This window comes from Lutjanus erythropterus, chromosome 20 (genome assembly GCF_056507025.1).
Source record: "Lutjanus erythropterus isolate fLutEry1 chromosome 20, fLutEry1.hap2, whole genome shotgun sequence".
Taxonomy (NCBI): Eukaryota; Metazoa; Chordata; class Actinopteri; order Lutjaniformes; family Lutjanidae; genus Lutjanus; species Lutjanus erythropterus.
In genome coordinates, this window is record NC_139336.1 from 2,882,565 (window position 1) to 2,900,080 (window position 17,516).

Below are 17,516 nucleotides of genomic sequence, written 5' to 3' on the forward strand. Positions count from 1 at the left end.
TTTTGTATTTAGTTGTCTTTGGTATGTAAGTTTCATTTTCATTTATACAGTTAAATACTTAATCCATTTATTGTATTGTACATGGCTGTTCATGTTAAATGTTTGCTGTTGTTATCCCAATAAAAATGCTAATTATAATGGTCAGAATACAACATGAGCAATCATACTGGAAACAATCTCCATTATGTTCTATTTGAAAAAAAAAAGTTTCATTTCACTGCATATTGAACAATATGCTGATAGAAATAGAGACTGATATTCCTGTGATAGGCCAATATATCAGTTGGGATCTAATCACATTTTTGCAGTGGTTTGTAAAATAAAGAGTAAAATCATCACCAATTTCCCCCAATTATAAAAAAAAAATAGACACTGTTTCACTGCACTGTTTCATTGCATTTGCAAACAAATCTACTTATATATTCAAACACTTTACAGAAGTTACTATTTTAACATGTCCTTGTGTCCTGTTGTCTTCGGTACATTAGCTGCACAATAAAATCTTTTGTGAGTTAAGTTTTGTTGACAGTGTGTAACAAAACTAATTGGTTCAGCTCAATAATAATACATAATCTGTGGGTAGTGCTGGGTTTGTGTTGGATTGTGTTATATTGAAGGGTGTTTGTAATATTTTGTCCACTGCTATACCATACACAGGTTGGTTCCCAACCTGAGGGTCCTGACCCCATCTAGGGGTTGCCAAAGCTTCATGGGTGATTTTAACAGGTGTTTTTTTTTTTTAATAAATAAATAAAATTAAAAAAACAACATATAGACCTATACATATTTCATTTATTTCTGTGATGAAAACTAAATGAAATTTAGATTTTTATAGTTTAAATGATAATTTAATACATAAACTTAAAAAAAAAAAGCTCATGGGATAACAGTATGATGAAGACCTGGACACAAGCCATATTCACAGAGTCTTAGGTCTGTATTAAACATCTTCGTCCTGTAAGTGAAAAGAGCTAATACACAACAATGGTGTCAGTAGAAGAAGAAAACACTTGAGTATATGGTTGTTAAGAATAAAAAAAAATACTGTTGAGAATTGCATAATTGCATAATAATAATTGCATAATAATAATTACATTTAGTTCCTAAAAGTAATGCAACATTCAAAGTAGTGTTGCTTTCGTCAACGAAATTTATGACGAAATATCGTCGTCAACGAACCTTTATCACGTGACGAAAACGAGACGAGACGAAACGTAAATGGTGGTTATGTGACGATAACTATAATAAAATATATAATGCAATATTGTTGACGAATAAAAACAAGACGAAATGTGGTTTACAAAATAAAAACCCTGCTAAAATGTCTCTTCATTTTCGTTGACCAAAACGAGACGAGACGAAATAACTTTTTAATGTTTACTCGCGTTTATTATTTTGCAGTGTTTCTGTTTCCTAGGCTGTGTGTCGCACTGCGCAGACGCAGGCGACGTCACTTCCAATCCCCACTCGCGGCATTATTTAGATGCAGCTGTGGTGGGATCATGGCCGGGCAGCCGCGGAGAAAACGAAAACCTGATATATGGACATACTTTGAGTACAAACAAGTGGAAAACAAAACGGAATGTGTCGTGGAAAAAGATGGGGAGAAATGCGGCCACAAAATAACGGGGAAAAACACGACAAGTTTATAAGGTAACAATATAAGAATAAGATAACCATGTTTGATTTGTGAAATGGGTTTGACTAAAAGAAAAATCTGGTTTTGTCTATACCAGGGGTCGCTAACAGGTGGACCGCGGTCCGAGTCTGGACCCAGACGCCGTCCTATACGGACCCGGACTTATAACCAATAAATTATTAAGAGATTTTAAAGACGCTTCTATTTTAACTGGCGCAACTTTTCTAGTCTTTCCGGCGCTGGTTTATCTGATCAGGAAACACACAGACCAACTGCAGAGAAGCTGCGTGTGGAGGAGACTGTTGTTAATGACAACAGAAACTAACGTGATGCTTAATGACATCGACACCAACCAGATGCACTTATAAAACGAAACAACTGTATAAGGAGGCCTAAACGTAAAACAGGAGAGTCTGTGTTTCTCTGTGAGAAACTTTCAGATCTTCTCACAGCAGAGTGAACAGGTGAGGGAGGAGAGGAGGACAGACTGATCACTAATCAATCACTGATACCGTCGTCCTCTCGGACTGATTAAAAAAATAAAAATGACAAAGTTGGTGACAAACCAAACCTGGATGTTCACACAAATAAAGTCTTTATGTAAAACACTGCAGAGTTTAACATCGTGCTGTTTAAAGACAGTCTGCTGTCTGTAGTTTGACAGAGAGGGTCGTGTCTGGAAGGGAACCCTAGACCCGCGAAAGATCGCGCGAGTTTGATTATTTTAGTAGAAATAACAAATCTTAACAAATCTCGCGAGAGTTATGCAAATAAAGAGTTACCTTCTAGATACGACTGAAAAAGGTGCGCAGCTCCAAAAATAGAAAATCATGTCGTGGTGTCGATGTTTTTAATGTGGCAGCCGCCATAAATAAAACACTATTCACTGATCACTGACCTGCTGTGATGGAAAAAATACTCACATTCTTTACTTAGGTATTTTTACATTGTGGTATTAGTGTTTTTACTTAGTTACTAAGTTAGACATTATGATGTTTTGGACCTTTGCTTTAGGAAATTTTCTCTAACTGGACCTCTTTGAATTTTAGTTGAATACCCCTGCTATACTGATTGGATTAAATAGAATTAGAATACTAAAAAGAGAGTAAAATACAATTTTCATTGACTAAAACTAGACTAAAATGTCATCAGTTTTCGTCGACTAAAACTAGACGAAAATAGTCATGTGTTATACTGACTAAAATAAGACTAAAATGCTCAGACTTTTAGTCGACTAAAACTTGACTAGACAAAAAAGAGTATGAAGGTGACTAAAACTAATAAAAACTAAAATGACAGTTTGACACAAAGACTAGACTAAAACTAAAATTAAAACAGGCTGCCAAAAACAACACTAATTCAAAGTACATACTGTGTTCAAAATCCATCAAAATCATAAACATACGTAAACATCCTAAAGTTATTGTGTTTTATTTGGATTAATTGTACAGTTAATCAATTATCTGTGATGTTAGTGTTATGCATTGACTATCATATTAAATGTTCATAAAATATGTCACTTAGTCAGGGGTCATCAATTGTTACTCTATGATAGAAGAGGGGGCCGTTAAGAAAAATGCTGGGAACCAGTGAATACTTGGAACAAAACAGATGAATTTGGAGCCCTGGTGTATCTAAAGCTCAGCAAAATTCACAAATTTGCTCTTACATTTGTAACATAATCTAGAAAGAGGATTTTTTTTGGTTACATATATCACCTTTTTGTTTTAGAGGAGTATACTGACATGTATCCTCTACAGTCAGATGTCAGTTTATCTTAGTACCACTTGGTGGCAGCTGTCTCCTGTCCTGTACTTTCTGTCCTTTGGTCAGGTTTGCCCTCTGCTGTTAAGACTACCAATTATGAAAAGCCATATTTGTCTGACATATATGGCAAGAGCAGGTGTTCATTGTAAAAACACCACACAGTGACATGACTAGATTAAAAAAGAGGATCAAAATACCAAAATGATTACATATAATATATCAAACGAATATGAATATCTCCAGATTTTTAGTTGTTATCAAAGGTACTTTCTGCTCAACAGGAAACTATAATTCATCTGTTCTATGATTGCTCATATTGTATTCTGTTTTTGGAAAGACTGAGAATTACAATTACTATTGTTCTTTATTATTATTATTATTATTATTATTATTATTATTATTATTAGTGGGGAAATGCCATATTCTTAAAAGTAAATTAAAAAAAAAAGTAACTTACTCTGAGTCTCTTACATTTGTAATAATGCTAATAATGCTACTACTACCACCACCACCACCAATACTACTACTACTACTACTACTACTACTACTAATAATAATAATAATAATAATAATAATATGCCAATAGATAAAATTTACTCAGATATGTTTATCTTAAGAAATTTGTCATCCAAATGATATTTTTTGTCTGTGTACTTTTATCATATTACTATTATTATTACATCATCATCATTAAATCATATTTTGTCATATTATTATCATAAATCTTTCAATGAACTAGTATGGCTGATTGTTTGTACATTCATGCGGAACAACAACAACAACAACAACAACAACAACAACAACAACAACAACAACAACAACAATAATAATAATAATAATAATAATAATAATAATACTGAAACAAACAAATACAGAGCTCAAAGACCATGTTTACGAAGAAGCAGTTATTGTGTAACAGTCACTTGTCACAGTACCAGCAGGGAGCGCTGTTACATTTGCTCTGCACACCAAATGCCATTTAAGAGCGCGTGAAGTTGGCTGGAGATAATGCCACTTTAATGTAACCTTCGAAATAAAGGTTTAGAAACGCTAGTAAAATGTCCAGAACAGTTTTCAAAATGATCTAATGTGGCAAAATACACTGAGTATTGTTTTTGTTTCGCTTATTTAATTTCATTTTGGCGTTTCTTCATCACTAGAAGACTGTTTCGTCGGTAGAGATGTTTTATTTTGAAAGTTCTGACAGGAAGTGATTAGTTGACTTGACGACGGTGATGAAACTTGAAATGAAGGAGCGCTGAGGAGGAAGAAGAAAAGGAACTTGCTAGCTGGCTAGCTTCTGTAGCAGTCTTCTGGCTGTAGCGGTGTGATAATGGCGCCTTTAGACCTCGATAAGTACGTTGAAATAGCAAGACACTGCAAATACCTGCCCGAAAATGACCTAAAGGTGAGTTTAAGAAGCTGAAAGAAACATAGCGTCAGGCTAATGTCTGCTCATATCAGTGGGGAACTATACGAAGTTTTTTTTAAGAAGCGTAGCGAGTAACCATTACTAACTGACCTGCTAGCGTTAGTCATTCTTCAGAAATAGCAAAGATTATTGTTAATTGTACCAGGGTAACAGAAGGTTGCGATCATCGACTAACAGCAGACTGATGAAAACCTCAGTGTGGGCAGGAAAGTCAAAGAGGAAGCTATAAATGCTTAATGCTACTAGCTAACATTTACATGTTAACATGGGAACCACAGCAGCGCAAAGCAAACAGAAGCCTGTCGTCAGCAAGTTTAATCAGCAGTCTCTATCAGGAGGTACCTCAGTATAGCTAGTCGCGTTCAGATGTTAAGCGTTCAAACAGTAGGTAAAGATTAGGTTCATTAAAACACTTGTACAGGGAAGCAATACTGTCAGTGAGAGAAACTAGAATCTGCCATCAAAAAGCCTTAGAGCTAGCTCTGTTTCTCATCCTCCTCTCCAATCTGACATGTCTGCCAACAACTCATCAGTCAGCAATTGATCTTCTGTAATACTTTGCTGTCACACGGTAGTCAAAACCAGCGCTAATTGCACCGTCATTTTAAGGTCTTCATACTTCTGCAACATTCTTTATAATGATGTCAGCACTTGTTTTAGTGTAAGCTAGTTTGTAATCTGCATTGTATGGTCTATGTTTCTCCTTGTTTTTTCCCTATTTAGTCCTTAACCCACTGTGAGTAGTAGTAGTAGTGTCTGCGTGCACACTAGTATCTTATTTTGGATAGGATCTTATGCCAGTTCTGAGAAACGTGGATATTCTAGAGCAGTCCTATAAAAACCAGGCTACTGCGGCACGTAAACAGCTCATCTTAGTTTCTGAATCATCATGTAGTGGCTGAGTTGGTAAGAAATCAAGACACACCTGATCACGTGGTTATGATATGCGACTGGATACCGTTATAACGTGAAATGGCGTAGGCCTAAGTGTTGTCTTTTCCTTGTTTTAAAGGGCAAAATATTTATTATATCTATCGTGTTGTGAGACAAGGCATGGTCTTGGTCCTGGTCCTGGTATGTAACTGCTGTCTTTTGGTTTCAAAGGTTCATTACAGTAAAGTGATGTCATTTTCTGAAATTACCGGACTGTTCTATTATTTGCCTTTACCCACTTGGTCATTATATCTGCATTAGTGATCATTATTAATTAATTCATGTTTTGTGAAAGCACCAATAACCATCCAGATATATCCTAATAAGTAAAAAATTGTGTGTATATACACACATATATATATATATATGTATATACGTATATATATATATATATATATATATATATACGTATATACGTATATATATATAAATATTAACACAGAGACTTTTGATTATTATCAGTCATGTGAATGTAATGCCTAAGTAAGTAAAGGTAAGTTAATTATATCACTTTAGTGTAATGCAGCCTTTAAAACCAGGAAAAGACAACACTCTAATGTCATAATATAACAATATTCAAAATGTGTGAGGATGACCCTTTAAAGAAATGTACACAGAAAGGTGTTTTTTGTTGTTGTTGTTGTTGTTGTTGAAAAAATATTTTGAGAAATTATAAATTTCTCAAAATATTTTGTCCCGACAGACATGAAAGTTGACACAAATATGAAATGTATATTTTTTTAATAACACTAATACAGTAGAAGACCATACCAGTATGACCATCAATTTTCATACCGTGGTATACTGTGATACTTGTACTGTGATACAACCCTACTTGGTAGTCTGGTCATCTTTCCTGAAATCTCTCCTGTCACACAACAAAAACAAAAAATAGGTTTAATATTGTATAAATCTCATTGTAATCTGGATTGTCCTCATATGATTGTTTTTTTTTTTTTCTCGTACTAAAAACTTCACACCTCATTTCTCATCATGGAGTAAAATATTAGATGAGTAATCTTGCAGTGTTGAGCTGCTGTGATGCTGTATTTTAACAGGATGACTGAGACCACTAACTGTTGTTTCTTTTTCAGAGATTATGTGATTATGTTTGTGATTTACTGCTGGAAGAGTCAAATGTTCAGCCTGTCTCAACTCCAGTTACTGTTTGTGGAGATATTCATGGTCAGGTAGGCTTACCTTCTGACTTCTTCAAATGATGATGGATAAACCTCACTTGCCATCACTTGTTTCTTTTAAATGATTAAAAATCAAACCTAGAGATTGAGATTAGTGATATATTTATCTTTTAATGTGCCTGAAATTGCTATTAAACATGTATCTGCATGAATATCAGTGCATGTAAAATTCAAAATGAGTTAGATATTTATTATATTGCTGAAACCATATGGCATTTTATTTTATTCTCTTAGGAAAAAAGGGGTCATCCATAATAAATACTCCTCTTTATTGTTCCCATCTAGTTTTATGATCTTTGTGAGCTCTTCAGAACTGGAGGCCAAGTTCCCGACACAAATTACATTTTCATGGTAAGTGAAAAAGTTTTCTTTGTTTGTCTAAGTTGCCACAGAATTAAATTTACCACAACAATGCAGAGGCTGTTAGTCATGCTTAATCTGTAAATCAATCCATGTTTATTATAGGAAGGAATGCATAATGCAGCAAGTATAAAAAAAAAGTATTGTCTTGACAGACATTTCATGTCTTGACTTGAAAAATGCCACACTGTTGTCCTCATTCACACATTGTATTGTATTATAGATCACTGTCTTTTCCTGGTTGTAAAGGCTTCATTACAGTAAAATGATGTTACTCTCTGAACTTACCAGACTTTTTTATTATTAGTCTTTACCCATTTAATCATTATACTCGCATTACTGATGATTTATTTATCAAGAATCCATTGTGTTAATGTTTTGTGGAAGCACTTATAGTCATTCCTACAGTATTGTTACGTTACGGATATTGAGGTATGTAGTCAAAATATCTTTTTGATTTTGTGACCCAGCCTTATTATATATTATGGGGGGCTGCTTGTTAATGACGGAGCCAATAAAAATAAGGCGAGGGAAGGGGAGATTGTCCACTAATCAGTTGTGCATGGTTTTGGTCTTTCTGATGGATTTGGGGGGGAAAAATTCAGACGCCAAAATGGGTCGCAAAATATACTTGGACGCCTGCTCAAAAATAAGGTCTGAGTGTGGGAAACTGCAGAGTGGTTACATCATTCCATTCAGAGACAGGTCTGCTGTCATGTGTTTGTGAGCATGAGAGAGGGTCGTGTCTAGATGGGAACCCCAGACCCTCGAGAGTGATCATTTTAGGAGAAACAATGAATACAAATCTTGCAAGAGTTTTGCAAATTACGACTGAAAGAGAACAATGCACAGCTTTCATTTGTGAATTTGTGACGTTCTTATTGTGGTGGACTGCCACAAAAAAATGAATGTATAGGAAACACTGGAACTGGGGTGGATGAGTGGGTCAAACATAGGTCTGTCTCCCCGAGGCAGGGGTTTGTGTCCCATGTGAAAGCAAAGGTCAATGTTGACTCATTTGGTGAAGTAAACCATGTTTAACCACGTTTAAACGTCAGAGGTCCAGTACCAGCAGTCATATGTTATTTTGAGATGTTCATTGGCAATCGACCTATTCTGTCATTTCGGGATGACAATGTGTGGATTATACACTTAGTAATAGGGGAAAGACTGTTCAATTAATCCTGATAGAAGGCTTTTTTCCCTCATCTCCCACGCTTTCTCAAACTTAGTGCCCAGCTTCAGTGTTACATACGTGAATGGCCAACTCATCAGACTCTGTTGTTGGCATTGTCTAAACAACATGTCAGCATGCTAAAATTTTCACAATCACAATGCTAACATTTGCTAATTAGCACTAAATAAAGGCCAGCTGTGGCTGATGGGAATGGGAGGAAACATTAAGTCATATAAACAAGTGAGGTGCATATATCTTCCTGCGAACCTCCTGTATCCCATCCAGGATCCTCACTACAGCCATCTTTGCTACATACTTTTGCACATCCACAAATGTTACACAAATGTCTAGTTGCGCTGTTTCAGAAAATGAAAGAATTCTAATACCCGAAAAACCAGGCTTAGGAATCAAGCACGGGAAACACACAGGCTAAGTTTTTGCTTGCCACTGTCACCTCAGTGCTCGCTCTCGGTGGGAACAGTTGTGTTTATAAAGAGTACAAATCTGACCTGCTCTATTTGAAAAGGCAGCTTTGTTATGACTTGGCGCTATCCAAATAAAATCGAACTGAATTTTGTGATATGTTGCTTAAACAAGTTTGAGCTTATTGGCAAGGAGCAAATGGGTTGAAAGTAACAACAATGATTCTGTGCTCAGGTTGTTTAGATGTGAAGAGACAACTTGAGACAAGCTGTGTTCTGACTGGATAAATGGAGGCTGTTAAATGTTCTGGGTCTCTGATGGTGTCTTCTGTTTCCTCCTGCAGGGAGACTTTGTAGACAGAGGATATTATAGCTTGGAGACATTTACACACCTGCTAGCGTTAAAAGCAAAGTGGCCGGACCGCATCACACTTCTGCGTGGAAACCACGAAAGCAGACAAATAACACAAGTGTACGGCTTTTATGGTAGGTACATGTACTTCAGTGGTACTATTTTTGTATGCTAATGTTTTCTGTTGTACAAACTCATCAAGCCACGTTGTCATGTATGTTTCTGCTTCTTTTTAGATGAGTGCCAAACAAAATATGGAAACGCAAATGCCTGGCGGTATTGCACAAAAGTGTTTGACATGCTGACTGTGGCAGCTGTAAGTTCATTCATGGTACTTTCACCTTGGTTACATGATGACATTTGTCTGTTGTGCTTTTTTCATAGTTGTAAAATAATAGGTGAATCTTTGATCATAGGTAGAATAAACATGGATCAGTTCTTTCCCAAAGATGATGTTTTTTTCACAATCAGCCCAGTAAATCTTATGTGCTTACAACTTATATTATTATAACTATCCTATATTCCATGGGCCAGGTGGTTTCAGGTCATTTTAGTTCTGTTCACTGATTGACTATGACTGCATGACTCCACTCCAAAAGTTGCTTGCAGTTGTACGAGCCGTCTGGTAGAGCAGCAGAGTAGAGGGTAGTTTACAAACTTCCACTTTGTAATATTACTGATGAAATGATTGAAAAAACTAAAAACTGAAATGACTTCTTCATTTATTGACTCTGTTACAGACATGACACTCATTTTTGAGAACTGGGACAAAACAGTATTTTAAGGGGGGTTTGATTATTATTCTTCAATTATGCTGGAAAATAGATTTTAAAAGATCAAACTCTTGGCTAGAGCTGCAACAATTAATCGATAATTAAATTAATTGTCAACTGTTTTGATAATTGATTAATCCGTTTGAGTAATTTTGAAAGAAAGGAAGTCTCCAGCTTCTTAAATGTGAATATTTTCTGTTTTTTTTAACTCATCTCTGACAGTAAACTGAATATCTTTTGGGTTGTGAGCGAAGTAAGACATTTGAGGACGTCATCTTAGGGTTTGGGAAACACAATTTTCTTACATTTTAGAAACCAAACAACTGTTAATCAAGGAAATAATCAACTATAAAAATAATCATTACTTGCAACCCTACTCTTAGCTATTCAACCTTGTGATGGGGCAAACTCCCAGTGATTTGTTTTTGTTTGGTTTTTTTTTTCATTTCACAGCATAGTCGTAGTGAGCAGCCATTTTTTTCTAAACTTTTCTTAATGATAATCAAAATTCACATTTTTAAACCATAATTCTTATTTAGCTTTGATTTAGAAGGACTACAGAGTCGACATGTTATGGTTGAGACACATCTGATGGCAATATTTATTGAAGTTGTCACAAAATAGAAAGTTAACCAGTGCTTGAGCAGTATTCCCACCTTTTTTAAACCAGGAAGTGAGACAAGGGTCCTTAGGGTATAGCGAACGATTTTTGTGACAATTAAATCATGTTAAATCGTGTCATCTATTCTATCCTGAAGTGCCTGATTTTGACACATTTTAATCTCTTTACTCAGTTGATAGATGAGCAGGTCTTGTGTGTCCATGGTGGTCTTTCACCTGACATCAAGACTTTGGACCAGATCCGCACCATCGAACGCAACCAGGAGATTCCCCACAAGGGGGCCTTCTGTGATCTTGTATGGTCAGATCCAGAGGACGTGGACACCTGGGCTATCAGTCCACGAGGGGCAGGCTGGCTGTTTGGCTCCAAGGTTACGAATGAGGTACATTGTGTCATCAGCACTTGACACTGATCAGTGGAAAATTTGAAAGATCCTATAGCATTTGTGGTATGAAAGTAATGTCTCCCTTATGTTTTGTTTTAGTTTGTTCACATCAACAACTTGAAGCTCATCTGCCGCGCACATCAGCTGGTTCACGAGGGCTACAAGTTCATGTTCGACGAGAAGCTGGTGACCGTGTGGTCGGCACCCAACTACTGCTACCGCTGCGGAAACATCGCGTCCATCATGGTCTTTAAGGACGTCAACAGACGAGAGCCCAAGCTGTTCCGTGCCGTCCCCGACTCAGAACGCGTCATACCTCCCCGAACAACCACCCCCTACTTCCTGTAATGACAAAGAGCCAGTTCTATGAGATCTCAACTCTCAATTGTATTTATATGCAACATATTTTAAGAAATTCATGGGAGTAACATCCCTGTCAGGTCTGTTTGAGTCGCACTCACTTTGTTCTGTCACACAGGAAAAAAGATCCTCTTCTATCCCCAATGTGAACTGATATTTTAAACAACTTTTATTGATTAAAAAAAAAATCATAATTTTGACGTTATGTATCCCACTGAAGCAAATAAAACATTTACACCGAGTGATAGCTGCCAATAATGCTCGGTCAAGTAAAGTGATATATATTTTTCTTTAAGCATCGTAACAGTTTGATCCCATGGTTGCCTTTTCAAAGAGTTTTCTCCTCTTAGGTTGATAATTTCTGGAATTAACTGAAAATGGTCTGTTCATGATAAATGGACTGCATTTATATAGCGCTTTTCTAGTCTAATGACCACTCAAAGCGCTTTATAACATGTGGACACATTTGTACACTTATGGCAAAGGCTGTAATGCAAGTGCCCACTTTGACACACTCAGAAGGAGCCAGGGATCGAACCATGAACCTTCCGATTACTAGACGACAGCTCTACCTCCTGAGCGGCTTCTGCTTAACCACCTCAGACCCTCAGCTGCTGAGCCCATCCTCCAGCATTCTGCCTTAACTGCAGGTTTTATTTTTAAGCTTCATTTTTAGACTTCTTTTAATTTATTGTTTTTATAACGTGTCCTGTGTTACTGCAGACATCCACAAGTGTCCATCTGAAACCGGCATTAATTTAGCATTTTCTCATCACTGTGACTAATAATTGTGTGAAGAACTGTTGCTGCAGTGGTGGCTTTTATAAGCAATATCATTTAAAATTTGAAAATAAATTTTCCAGTGAAAGTGCATTTTCTTGAATAGCTCTGTCAGTAGTTGTATTTGTAGCAGAGAACGGTTGTATTTGACATTGTTCCTGTTTTGTAATTTCAATAAAACATTATTCATTGAAGTGTTTTGAATACTGTTCACTTCAACTGTAAACTGTTTGTTATAATGTAGGTCCCACCTTTACAAAATGTCAACAAAAACAATATGATCTGATGGCTGCAATGAACAGAATCCATTGTAGGAATGATCATGGAGGTCCTGTCTATCCAGCCTGCAGGGTTTGTGTTTTTAACCAGACCAAATGAAAACAAGCTGCTGTGGAAGAATGCTTAAGGTGATTTTAAAAAGGGGAATTAAGGATAACCTGGCAACTGTCATCATGAGGAAAGAGGCTGGATTGTTTAACAGTTACTGGGTTTCAAGCATCTGCATAGCGTATGGGTTTTACTTTATATCACACAATAAAATATATTCAAATTTAATTTCATATAAGATAAAATGTTGAGGTTAAGGTGCCAGTATTCCTGTTGTATCTATTTTTTAAACCAGGATTTAAAACATATATCAAGCATGAGCTTGATGTTTACTCAAGTACTATACTTAAGTGTAGTTTTGGGGTACTTTTTACTACTTTACACTTCTACTTGACTATTTTTCAGTACTTTTTACTCCACTGCATTTATTTAACAACTTAAAGGGACAGATTCTAAACCCATGTCCCTCTCCAAAAATCATGACCTGGTTACTCAAGATAATTCACAGGCCTTGTGAGCAGTTTCATGTAGAAAACTACTTTGTTTCTGCAGTAGAATCTGCTGCACCTACTTTCTGTTTAATAGAAAGAAAATAGTTCCTACATGAAACTGCTCGCAACAAATATGTACTTTTGATTTGGGGCTGAACTATCCCTCTAACATTTTTAAAATCAGATTTAAGATTGTACTTTAAAGAAACCTTACAAACAGTTTATAACATCCAAGGAATTGCTAAAGATTGAACCAGAAGCAAAAGTCTGTCTACTCTGCGCCCCTTGTCATGTGTCAGATGACCACCCAAGAGACATTTCTCTAAACCTCTCAGATGGTTTTGTTTAAGTAACTGTTAAAGGCCCAAAGAAAATCAAACTGTCTAGTGTATGCACAAACCTCAATCTCAAAAAAGTTAGGATGCTCTGTAAAACAGAAATAAAATCAGAATACAATGATTTGCAAATCCTTTTTAACCTATATTCAATTGCTGTCTTTTGAACTTTGTGCGGGTAACAGTCTGGATGGTCTTTTTCCTCTTTAGCCTGGAGGACAAAACAATTTGACTTTCCGTCAATCCATCTCAGAAGAACTTGTGTCCAGAAAAGGCGGCTGCTTTTCTGGATGTTGTGCATTCATTCAGTGACAAACTGACAATGGTTGGACATATAGAATTCTTAAAACTCAGGCTACAATTGCTACATTTTGTACATTTTTTTGTACAAAAATACACTAGTATTTTTTGATATAAGAAACATATGTGTGTGCATTTATTAATAATACAATTGATATATTTTTTTACTAATAAGGACAAGACTATAATTGATTGCAAAAAGTCAGAGTTCCAATTAACCTCTTGGTGGGGGCATTGTTTAACACTATGAAACAATGACATAAAGACGGCTGCAACACCTATATTAGCATATTTTGTTTTGTTTTTTTTAATCATTTTTAACCAATAACTGTGAGAATAAATTGAGGAAAGTTTAAATTCTTAGTCATCTAAACTTAAGTCAGCAGAAGAAAAATTCTGTACATTAAAAACTATCACAGAATATTATTTTATGTCAAAAACTTCTGCTAAGGTTAAATGATTCTGCTCTTTTTCTACAGGCAGAGAAAGAATCCTACTGAGAATGTGCAGAATAAGTTTCAACACTCAATTGAGTGAGTCACAATTGCCCCTGGTCTCCCCCATTTAATAATGCAGGGTAGAATTTTGGTTGAAATGAGATAAACTTCTGAGAAATTACAATCCCTCGCAACACAGTGGGGATTAAAATAACTCAGAAGTTTACAAAAAGGGAGAAAATGTCATACATAAAATTTATGAATGAGTCTCAAGATTTATGAATTGAATTGCTCACGTGCAGGAATCCCATTTTACTTTTGATTCATGTAAATATTCATGCTGGATTATTGTTCGGCAATTAAAGCTTAGCTGTTGAAATAAAAATTAAATTTTCAGTTCACACATTGTAACAGGGCTGAGCCGTCGGTCTGGCGTCCTGTCAGTAGGTACGCTTTTATTTTGACAGCGCTGACCCGGAAGTAGCTAGCCAGTTGTAGTGGAGCGGAGCCAACGGCTGTCCTCACCGTCACCCTGCTGTCTCCTCCTGCCTCCCTGCCTGTCACAGGACAACAGCCTTTCACACAGAGGAGCATTTCGGCTTCGGCAGTTCGCAGTCCCATCCTCGCTGCGGTTCTGTGGGGACACTTACGGCTCGTTAGACCGCTCCGGTGTCAGTTCTGCACGGTGAGATGCCAGGACAGTCGCGCTTCACCGACACAGCCCGTCGTGTCTTCTGCACTGATTTGTGAGAAGCATCACTGTGGTCCTCCTGTTCATTAACGTTAGCTAACCGGCTGAAGAGGTAAGAAGCAATGTGAATTACACAAGCAGCCTCCGCAGACTGCTTGTCTTTATTCATTGATACATATTAGCTACCTCTGCTTGTCTCTGTCGTCCAGACGTGTTCGTTTAGTTGTGGTGTCCTGACTGAAATTTGTCTGTGTTGGCGGTAATAGAGAGCTCAGAACGTTACATGCAGAGCTGTAGCTGCCTTATATCTCACGGCCCGTGACTTCGTTTGTAGCTGGTTAGGTAAATGAATGTTAACCGAGTTCACTATTGTCAGCATTACACTGCAGCTCAGTTAAATAATTATTGAATATAGCTTATAAATGAGAGACAGTACAGCTTGCTGTGACTCATCCCTGCTGATGTTTTCTGCACATGTGTAGTGACTTTTCTTCACTCGCATCTCTTTCATGTATTTCTTTGGTCTTGTCGCGCGGGGCTCATTATCGGTTTATTCTCCAATCACTGCGCCCGCGAGCGTCCTGTCATTTACACGTTAAAAAGACCGGCTGTCTCTGAAACTGAATGAGACAAAGATCCAATCCCATAGAAGTCCATCTCAGTCATTGTGATGAAATGAAAAAGATATTGTAAATCATTACAATCAGACACTTTCTCAAAATAATAATAAATATTATTAGATATCAAGTAATGATTTTGACAGACTAGCTCAATATTATAGTATTATATATTATATTATTATATATAGAAGTTTTTCATTATTCTGAGGCACTGACTCAATATTTTGACATACAAACTGGGGCCCAACTGATACTGGATATGATATAAATATATTGGCAGATATTCTTTATATACACTATAAAAAAGGCTGGACAGTATAGCCTACAAATTGTATCACAGTATAATTTAAAGCACTGGTAGTAACAATATTTATCATGGTATATTTGTTTTTCTTTAAATTTCAATCTTAATTCTTCTGCAGGGTTAAAACACTGGTATGGCAACTGTTATTCTTACAGCTGTATAGCTGTACTCTTAACTGCATTATTAAGACATTTTTCCACATAGTGTAGTAGTATTTTATTACAAAAGCGTTTCTCAAGTATTTTCAGTATTACCAGCTCTTCTAACCACTTTTGTCTGACGTGATATGTAGATTATTATTTTCTGCTTGTTGTCTGACCTTTTAAATCTGAACCATATCTGTATGATGGAAGTTGCACTATGGCTGCATATTGGCGAGAATCTGGAAATTCAGTATGTATCACAATATAGTGGTTATGATTCAATATATTGTGATATATTGCGATACTTTAAGCAAAATGATATATGGCACTTTTTTAAATCTAACTTTTGGAAAACTTTCACTGTATTAAGAGCACACCACCATACATATAACATTTGATTTAAAAAAGTAAACTTTTTTAATGTAATCAGAACATGGAAGGTACATAACAGCACTGCTATCTAGTGGTTGAGGTTTTTATAAAAAATAAAATATATGTATATATATATATATACATATATAATATTGTGATACTTAATATTTTCAATATTTTCTACAGCTAGTAGTTGCACCAGCCTTTTTTCCAACTCCTCCCCCTCTTCGATGTTTGCACTGTAGTGAATTGTTACAAACTAAAACTAAAGCTGTCTGTGTGCAGACTGTTAAACTTTGTTTGCCATACATCTTCTTCTGTCTTTTATCTGTGTATATATAACACATTTTTTGCGATGATACCTCAAAAGTGGATAACACAAAGATATGTATGGAGGCAGGATGTTTTACATTTTTTGTCCAAAATTATACAAGGACACTGAAACATTAAAATTTCACTGGTATTTTTAATTATTTATTATGAATAAATAAGAATCACAATCAGATAAAAAATATATTTATACATTATACCTGAACTAAGAAATGGGATCAAATATACACAAAGTGCTGAATATATAACTTACAAATAAAAGCAATCTCCTTAATGTTCTGTTAAAAAAAGAAAGTTTTAAGCTGAAACGATTAATCAAGTAATTGATTATTAATTGACTTTTATGTTAATCACCAACTATTTTGATAATCAATTAATCATTTTGAATCACTATTTAATGAAAAAAATGTTGAAATTCTCTGATTTTCAGATTTTTTTTCACCCTTAATGATAGAAAAACTGAGTATTTCTGTGTTGTGGATAAAAACAAGACATTTGAGGATATTAGTTTGGGCTTTGAGAAACACTTTTTTTCACCATTTTCAGCCATTTTATGGACAAAACAACTGATCGACTAATCAAGAAAATAATCAACAGATTAATCCATAAAAAAAGTAATCATTATTTGCAGCCCTAGATATATCAGGGCTCTAATATAAACTCATTATTTAGAGATAGTAAGTCATTATTTTTAGTTGAGGAAGTTATTATTTTCAAGAAATCTCTGCATGATATTTCAAGCAAAATAACAGATAGTTGTTCTTAATGAAAACACGATATGTAAGCTGCAGGTTCGGAGTGCTGTGCATTGTTTAGAGATGGTATACATGATGTACAGCAGTGAAGGTTATCCTGCAGACTTGCTCTGGCAACACTGACAGCTACCCTTCATCATACACAGACAGTCCTTCTCTGAGGGCCAGTGGTTTATGAAGCTCTAGACAGTTGTTTCCACGTCAGAACAA

The 17,516-nt window shown here is 35.9% G+C and overlaps 2 protein-coding genes across 2 annotated transcripts in view; both read left to right on the forward strand.

The window, feature by feature from the left end:
• The first annotated feature begins 4,642 nt into the window (after positions 1-4,642).
• Positions 4,643-12,395, forward strand: LOC146308011 (serine/threonine-protein phosphatase 6 catalytic subunit-like). The gene is made up of 7 exons (XM_084745453.1): positions 4,643-4,814; positions 6,866-6,961; positions 7,256-7,321; positions 9,274-9,415; positions 9,518-9,597; positions 10,849-11,058; positions 11,161-12,395. Exons 1-7 carry the CDS (start codon positions 4,740-4,742, stop codon positions 11,407-11,409), a joined length of 918 nt encoding a protein of 305 aa, XP_084601579.1. The 5' UTR covers positions 4,643-4,739; the 3' UTR covers positions 11,410-12,395.
• Positions 12,396-14,598: 2,203 nt separating this feature from the next.
• scai (suppressor of cancer cell invasion) overlaps positions 14,599-17,516 on the forward strand; it is a 30,439-nt gene continuing 27,521 nt past the window's right edge. The window contains exon 1 of the mRNA XM_084745344.1: positions 14,599-14,894. The gene's annotated coding sequence lies outside the window, so the exon portion shown is untranslated. The remainder of the gene's footprint in view (positions 14,895-17,516) is intronic.

What these genes read in the sequence shown, in the direction of transcription:
- LOC146308011 (XM_084745453.1), top strand. Translation starts at nt 4,740, where the DNA reads ATGGCGCCTTTAGACCTCGATAAGTACGTTGAAATAGCAAGACACTGC. An exon ending in TGCCCGAAAATGACCTAAAG is followed by an intron (nt 4,815 to 6,865) that starts GTGAGTTTAAGA and finishes TTTCTTTTTCAG; the next exon opens with AGATTATGTGATTATGTTTG. An exon ending in ACACAAATTACATTTTCATG is followed by an intron (nt 7,322 to 9,273) that starts GTAAGTGAAAAA and finishes TTCCTCCTGCAG; the next exon opens with GGAGACTTTGTAGACAGAGG.